The 8,703-nt window shown below is 47.0% G+C and overlaps 1 protein-coding gene across 1 annotated transcript in view; it reads right to left on the minus strand.

Annotated features, from left to right (window-relative positions):
• Positions 1–8,685, minus strand: part of DPY19L1 (dpy-19 like C-mannosyltransferase 1) — a 97,690-nt gene extending 89,005 nt beyond the window's left edge. Inside the window, exon 1 of the mRNA XM_044656797.1 lies at positions 8,316–8,685. Within this exon, the coding sequence (XP_044512732.1) occupies positions 8,316–8,604 (289 nt within the window). The 5' untranslated portion in view covers positions 8,605–8,685. The remainder of the gene's footprint in view (positions 1–8,315) is intronic.
• Positions 8,686–8,703: the final 18 nt, after the last annotated feature.

Consider the following 8,703-nt stretch of genomic DNA (forward strand, 5'->3'; position numbering starts at 1 on the left):
TCCTCTCTTCCTGTCCATTTTCCCATTCCTTCTACTCCACACTTCAGTTCCTTTATACCCCCTCACCTCTGAATTTTCCTAAATTTCCCTAGAAGGTCAGGCCCTTGTCGTCTCTTGAAAAAATTAATGAAATGTCCTAACAGATCTCTCTGGCTTCTCTCTCCCCATTCCAATCTTTTGTCCGTACAGCACCCATAAATCTGACCATATGACCCCACTATTCAAACTCCAATGGCTTTCTATTAATTCTAAGATCAATTAGAAACTCTTCTAGTTTGACATTTAAAACTCTTCTAGTCTTCTCAGGTTTCTGATGGATTGCTTCCCTCCATTCACTCTGGCCCAGGCACCCTAGCTCATACTCTTCTGTATCTAATGGCTGAGCCTTTTCACAGGCTGTATCCATCTGCTGGTTGACCTCCAAATCTCAAAAGCACCTGCTATACACACCAAGGCTTTCTTCAGGAGGCCTTTCCAGCTATGGGTGTGTATTTGTTATCTCTGCCATTAGAATATTAGCTCCCTAAGGTTAGGTTTTCTTCTTAAGATTCCCAATGCTGGGCTTGGGGGGAGAGCCTATGCAGTGCTTTTTGAGTGATTGCTGAAACCCTTCCAGAATGTGTGCTCTCTAGGGTTATATTCAGTCTAAGCCCCTTTCATTATTTGTGTGTGTATGAGATTTAGACTTTTAAAATTACAAATGTTATCCTAGCAAATGAATGAGCTACTTCCTAGAAATCTATTGGGGGAAACGGTAACTCCTTAAACAAAGGTTCTGGTGGTCTTTCTTCCCATTGGGCCAATCCTCTGGGCACTGGTGAAGCTAGCAAACCGAGAAAATGCTTCAGGAAACTCTTATTCTTGTTCTGCTTTATTGGTGCTACTTATTGCTATTTTGCTCTTTTGCACTGTATCCTAAACTGCTAAGAAACCTCCTGAGTCCAAAATTGCGCTAATGCTCATCTCAGCCCACCTGAGGTAGGTGTGTGTAGCTCCCTAGCTCAGAGGTGACATTTTGGCCCCTTATACAGAAATCAGAGGTGAACCTTCTAACTCTAAGCCCGCCATCCCACTCAGTCAAAACTCCCCAGGGAAGCTGAAAACTGCAGTGTCTCTACTGTGTCACAGATAAACAAAAAGTGCCTTGAGCCATCTTGAGGGGTGAGTAATGCTGGCACTGAGTGCACTTAGCCCCGAAAACTTATCTAGCCCTCAAGGGTCCTGAGGCGCTTCTCTCCTCCCCACTGCCCATCCAGCAGAGACCATCAAAATTCACAGCCCTCTGTGCTGCCCACATACAGAAACTGATACAAAGTCGACTGGTACAAGACCCTTGAGATTTGCTACTCAATCTTCCACCAGCTGTTTACTCCACTTCCCCACTAGGTGATCCAAGACAGCAGGCTGCTCACATAGCAGATCCCAACTGGACCCAAGCGGCAAAGAATCCAGCCTGAGGGACTCCATCTTCTCTCTAACCTCCCCTAGACTTTTTAGTAGTTATAAAGAATATCCTTCAATAAAGCTCAACAGGATTCTTCATTTCATTTTTAGCCTGTTTTTTAATCCCTGAGCATAGTAGCTCATTCATCACAAAATCATTTAGAGCAATTACCTCTAAATGTAGGAAGTAATAGGAATAGGGGAATCTGTAAACCCCAAAAAGTAACCCTGACTCATTTAGAAAATGGAACAGGCCCTTCATTTAATCCCATATTTGCTCATCTCTGTGCTTATGAGGCTTTTTATTGAATCAGAGAAATTTATAGCTGGATGGGCCCTTAAAAATCATTTGGTCAGTCAGTCAGTCAGTCAGTCAGTAAGCATTAATTAAGGCTTTACTATATACAAGGCACTGTGCTATTGAATTTAACAAAAAGCAAATACTAGATATAACCTAATATCGTCATTCAAGGATCTAGCATCATAGAGCTACTGGGTAAACTAGAACCAAGGCCTTCAGACTCCCAATGGCAGGCTTTTCCCACCATACCACCCTGCTGCCCCTGCAGGATGCCTAGAGCTGCTAGACTAAACTTTAGGGAGCCCCTAAGCACTGCCCACCCTGAAGTACTATTCAAGCAGGCACATTTGTTTGTAGTTATCACTACTTCAATATAAAGCTCATTCAAAATAAAGACAAATAGTATTTTCACAAACAAGTCTTCAGTACTTCAAAAGCTGTCTAATCTTATCAGCAAACACTCCGCCACCCTCACCCCAGCCACCCTTTTCTCAGTTATGAAGAACTTTTTGACAATAGGTCCCTTTAAATTTAATTCAAGCCAGGCCTCCACCTATAAATGCAGACCATCTCAGGGCCTGTCACCAAAACCTTCCCAGTTCTGCTGGCCTTGATCGATTGGGCTCCTCTGGAAGACATTGAAAAGCTGGGGATCCCCCCCCCAACTTCGTGCCACAGTAAAGCCAGGGAGGGGCGCTTCTGCCAGCAGACACTATAGCAAGTCTTGTTCAGCAAGGTTTGGCAAAGCCAGACAGACAGCTGGCCCGCCGTGCGATGGCTCTTCTCGCCCCTCGACGTGCTCAGAGATGCCCATCCGACGCCCATCCGATGCGTGGTGAGACCTTATTCCCCCATGACGAGAAGTCGTTAAGGTCTCTTCCAATCGCACAACTGTACGATTCTCTTCATGATAATCCCTGGAAAGAGTGCACATCCCTGTGTGCAGAGTTAAAGCAGTTGTGGGACCTCTACAGAGAGGGAGCCAACCCTATTTCCCCCCGTCAGGGGAGCCCGCTCTGCCCGACCTCATCCTTCTCCACAGGGCTCTCCAGGACGTGCTCGGCTTCGCTCACTCCGCAGAGTTGAACTCTGCTTTGGCTCCTATAGCCACAAAAGAGATCTCGGCATTTATAGGCCAGAAACACGCAGGTAAAATTTGTTAGTGGCTTTTCAGTTCCACTCTAGTTCTATGACTTTCCAACCTTGTTAAAGGGCAAAAGAGAAAGCGAGGCATTTTGTAAAGCGTCAGTAAATACTAGGCATCTCGGCTTGGGCCCAATTTCCATCGGAGCTCTGGGCGTCCATCTCTGGAAAGTCCAGAAGCTGCCTGACCCCTCTTCCCTGCCCTGGGCAGATGCTCCATCAGGGCATCATGGATGGGGAGCTGCCAAGCCATTCCTCCAGCATCTGATACCTGGAAGATAGCAAACAGCCAGAGCAGAGAAGATGGCCTGGGGGTGGGGGGGGGAAGGAGGGGAGAGCCCTGTCTCTTCTCTCCTCCAGGAATGAGCAATAATAGATCACACTTTTCAGTGCAGAGCCCAGGATTTCACTGGCGCAGCTAACTCCTGGTGAGCCAACTCCTACTGAAGCAGATCAGCAGCGATTCTGCAAAGTGAAGTCTGAGAGCAAGCTCAGAGCCCAGGGCCCATAAGCACTATAGCTTGTCCAGCATACAGGCAGGTGCAGATATAGCGCCTGCAGATATGCAGGGAGAATCGTACAAAATGAGATCACTTTAGCGTCCTTTATAAAGCAGCCAACAGACCCAGCCAAACCCCATCCCCAGGTACCAGGGGAAAGCTGGCAGATGTGGCTGCTGGGACACTCTCAGTGATCTCTGAAAGATCGTCAAGAATGGGACAGGGATAGATTGTGGGCCTGGCAAGGGAAAGGCCCTGCTGCTTTCCAGAAAAGAAAAAAGAAAAAAAAAGCTAAGAGGCAAACTCTAGCCCAGGGAATGTGCCTCTTACTCCCAGTAAAATTCCAGAATATTTGTTTTTCAAACCCTTACCTCTGGTCTTGGAATCAATACTATATACTGGTTCTGAGGCAGAAGAGTGGTAAGGCCTGGGCAAGAGGGGTTAAGTGACTTGCTCAGGGTCACACAGCTAGGAAGCCTCTGAGGCCAAATTTGAATCTAGGACCTCCATCGCTAGGCCTGGCTCTCCATCTGCTGAACCACCTTGCTGCCCCCAGAGTAAATTATTAAAAGGATTGCTTATGATCATCTAGAAAGGGAAGCCAGGGTCACCAAGAGCTAGCAGAGGTTCTTCAAGAATAGGACATGCCAGACTAACCTCATTTCTTTGTGACAGCAATTAACTAGAATACCAGGGGAAGGCTATAAGCACAGAATACTAAGACTTCAGCAAAGCATTTAGCCATCTCTCAGGATCACCTTGGGCATGAAATGGAAAGCTGGGAGCTAGACAAGGGGGATGTTAGGGGATTCTGAACTGCTGCAATGGCTGGCTCCAACAGGCAGCAGAGCCATTAATGGGTCAATGTCAGCTTGGAAGGTGTCCAGTGGAGTGCTCCAGGAATCTACCTAGACTCCCGGACTTCTGAATTTACTTAGCATGATCTGGACCAAATAAAGGCATAGCTGGCATTTTTATTACACCTGCTGATAACACAAAAGGCAGGAAGGGATTGATGACACTCTGATCCGCAGGCACGGGGACAAAGTCCTCTTCAGGCTGTAGCACATACTCTTCCCCTGGGAGCGTCCTCTCTGGCGGGGACAATGGCTGCTCCCCAGCCTCCTCTTAGGAAGTGCCCAGCCACCAGATCTCATTCTGTGCTCCACCTACTCCCATTTGGCTACATTCCAGACTCACTTTAAGAGGCCCCAGAACAAGGTACCTTTGCCTTCCCTTCTCCTCCCTTTTTCAGCTTCTTTTTATATGCTGCCTTCCCTCATTGGAACAGAAGCCCCTTGACAGCAGGGACTGTCTTTCTTTCTCTTGGTATATGTATTGTCAGCACTTAGCACAGAACCTGGCACACAGTGAAGACTTAGAAAGCCATGTGGACTGATTATGGATTGAAAGACTCTCCGTGGGTTAGAGTAATAGAATGAATCTGGCGAGATGAAATTTAAGAGATAATGGTCCAATCCTCTGAGAGGGCTCAGGAATCTAACTTTACAAGCACCAGGTGAGAGGCATGACTAAACAAGGTTCTGTAAAGAGAAGATCTCAGGAGAACATGAAAGGACTTAGACGTGTTCTGCTCAGCCCTGGAGGACGGGCCTAGAAGAAATTCTGGAGAAGCCAGAGGAAAGCAAAGAGTTATAAATAAGAATAATCTCCAAATAAAATGGGTAGCTTCCTTCTCAAGTAAAGGCTGGGTGACCACTTACTTGCCAGACAGGTTGGCCTAAGTAGGCTCCAGGGTCTCCTTCCATCTCAGACTCTGTGATCTGAGCTTTCATTCAAAAAGGGAAGACTCATAGAAAATATGCAGAAAGAACAGAAAAACAGTTTTCAACAAAAAGAAGCAGCAAAATGTTACACCGTAATTGTTCTAAGATTTTCATTAAAGTCTCACTCCTTGAATGAAGTAGATTGCTGCCATTAATGATAACCTGAGTGAAACAAGCACAGAAGTGCTTTGTATCTGTATAGGGGCTCTTAATAAATATAAGCATTCATCCAGTCATCAAGTTTTCAAATTACTATTATATGTTTACTTTTCCTGACTACAATAAGCTTGTCTAAGACTTATAGAAAGTTAATCACACAGTTAGTTTATCGCTTTCCAAGTTTCTGTGAATCTTTCCAGAATGAGACAGGTAGAGGTGGAAGTTATTAAATAAAACTTTTTTAGTTTGGGGAAAAAAATCATTATGGGTATAATATTGAAAAATTAATATTATACTACATGTAATATTTAGAAATTTGTTTGGAAATATAATATTAGTTAAAAAAAGATTATTATGGTTGCCCTTTATAAAAATAATTAACCCTAAGTCACAAGGATGATAGTAGCTATTAACAAATTAATTTTAATATATAAAAAAGAAATAAGGAGGAAAGGAAATAGAAAAAATATTTCCTAGCCTACCACCTAATCTTACCAGCCCACAAGAGTGTCTTCCATCCCAGCCCCAGCCACCAACATGGAATCGCATTTGTGCTCCCAGCCGAAAATCTCCAAAGAAAAGGCCCAGCCTTCTCTACGGTCTCATTTTTATAGATCTCCTTCTCCACCTCACATCCTTTCCCTCCATGTTGGTCTACCACATCTCAGGAACCAATCAAAGTCTCTCTGACCCAGACCCGTAACCCCTAGCTAAGGGGTCACTAAATGGGCTAGTTCAGAGGAGCAGAAAGTTTACCATCCTGGGAGGAAGGGGTTCCCTTTACACATGGGACAGCTTGGAGAGTTTCTTTCCCCACTCGATGGCTGCTTAATTTCTAATAAGATTAAAGCAAAAGATCTTATCTTGAGGTGACAATTTTGGAGAAAGACTACTGAGGTTCCTTCTCAGCTGAAAACTCTGACTTTAAGAGGCACTGTGCTCTGTTCCATAGCCCTGAAGCTTTTGGTGACTAAATGGTAGGGAGAGAAAAAAAATGTAGGATTGAATTAGTAGCACTATCCAAAGAAGACAGTTATTAGGCTGGCAACAGAAATTATTATCAATTTACTATTTAATGTTGAAAAATTTGCTGTTTTACCATCAGAATAAAAACTCCATCTTGAATTAATTAGGCTTTTCCCCAAAAAGTCTGACAAGTGAACAAAATATTTTAACAATGAAGAAAATCTACTTTTAAAGCATTAAAAGTATGTTTTATTTAAAAGCAACCACTAAATCACTTTCAAGCTTATTAAGCTTTCTAGTACTGACATTTCATGATTTCTTTGGTCTATTCCCACTTCTGTGTTCTAAGAGAAGCGAGGATTACTATTAGCAAGTGGATTGAGAGTCCCCCAAGACCTGGGCTTGAATCTAGACGCTGATGCTTGCTACTGGTGTGACCTTGAAAAGTTGCTAGGCCTCAGTTTCCTCACCTGTAAAAAAACAGAGAAGTAGGACTAAATGATCCTTCCACCGTAAGTCCTCTTATCCTTTTAAACTAAACCCAAGGCATAAAGAAATAGGAAGGCAAGCTAACATCTCAGCTCCTTGGAAACATTGGCTGTGTGACCCAAACGTTATTTATTGGCTTCCTCCAGCACTCACTCCAGGCACCACAACAATGAGGATACAGAACAGAAAAAGAAACAAATCCTTATCTTAAGATACAAAGAGGAAAAAAGAAAAAGAAAGAAACAATTCCTTTCCTCAAGGCTTTAAGTTACACAGTGTCAAGGGCAACAATGCAAGTACACAAGTAAGCATCCACAAAATACAATGTAAACTACAAAGCCTTAGGGCTGGATGGCGCTGTGGCCTCGGGGAGAGGGAAGGGAGAGATCCGGAAAGGTTTCCCGACAGAAGTCAGTCCCAAAGGGTGGCAGGGGTTCTCCAGAATCGAGGTCAGGAAGGCGCATTGCCTTCCCAGTGTGGTGAGGGAAAGTATAGGGTGAAGACGTGGAGAGAAAGCAGGGTTTGCTCCACTGTAGTGCCAGTAGATGAGGGAAGAGAGCTCACAGTTCAATCCACCTCAGTTTTCTCAGGAAAGCAGAGACAGAAGAGGGAAGGCTGGACCATAGAAGTCCCTTTATCTTCACTGCCCTCAGAGAAGCAGAAAGGAAAGAGCACTGGCTCTAGAGGAGGACCTGGGTTCGAATTCCACCTCTGACACATTACTATCAGGATGATGGTGTCAATTCACTTGCTAAGAGTCACAGTTTCCTCAGTCAGTCATGGAATAGACTCTAACTAGGCTCCTATTCTAAAGCGAAGGGTTGGGCTAGATAACATCTGCAGTCTTTTATGGCTCTAAATCTACCTAATTCCATGAAGTTACTTCAGGAGCTGCAGATGGCCTGCACAGAGAAAGTTTGCACACCCAGAATTCCCCACTCTGACCGACTCTAGAAATCAATTCTGTGGCCTGACATGCCTTCCAACTCTAAGTCGAGTGTCCAGTGCAGTGACAGGAGAGACGCTGGCCTGCACGCGTGGAGAATGGGCACAGAGAGCCCGCACTCTGAAAAACTACAAAATGGGAGGGGGGAGGCTCCACGGCCTCGGAAGTCCCCTCCAGCTCCAGTTCGACAAAGTTATTAACAGGAAGAGTTTCCACATCGGGAGCTCGCCACACAAATGGACCCCTAAAGTTCCTCCGCCTCCCCTCGCGCGATTGAGAAGGCGGAAGCTCCCAGTTGCAAGACCTGGTTGTTTCCCAATTGGGATTTGGGGGAATCCTGGGGGATGGGGGAAGGAACAGAGGAAATGGAAGAGGGAGAAAGAGGAAAAAGAGAAGAAAGAAGAAAGAGAGCGAAGCTCATCCTCCTCATTCTCAGACTAAGCTCCCCGCCCCTCATCCCACAGAAACGAGTGGAACAGATCCTCCTGGCCCGGCCCGCGGGGAAGCCGATCGGGTCACCATCAGGACCGGCTCCGAACTTGGCGAGCCCCGCCCCGGCCCGCCCAGCCCGCCCCGCTCACCCAGCAGCAGCGTGGTCCACGTCCGGCCCCGGCCCCCAGCCGGGCGCTGGCCCAGTCGCGCGCCGAGCCCCGCCGACACGCGGGACAAGAGGCTGCGCGGGGGCGGTGCGGGTTCGGGCCGCTGCCCCTTCCTGCCGGCCCGCCGCCCGCCGCCGGGGGGCGCCATCGGGAGCCCGCGGCCACCGGGCAGCTCACGCTCGGGCTCAGGCTCGCCGGCGCCTCCGGCTCGGCGCGGAGCGGCCGCCGCCGCCGCTGCCTCTCGGTGCTTGCTCCGCGCCTGCACGACCATCTTCTCATAGTCCGCGCCCGCCTCGGACGGACGCCGCCGGGACGGGAGCGCCGAGCCTCCGCCGGGCGGCGCCGCGGCCAACGCGCCCCTCTCCCTCGG

This window comes from Gracilinanus agilis, chromosome 1 (assembly GCF_016433145.1).
Source record: "Gracilinanus agilis isolate LMUSP501 chromosome 1, AgileGrace, whole genome shotgun sequence".
NCBI classification, from domain to species: domain Eukaryota; kingdom Metazoa; phylum Chordata; class Mammalia; order Didelphimorphia; family Didelphidae; genus Gracilinanus; species Gracilinanus agilis.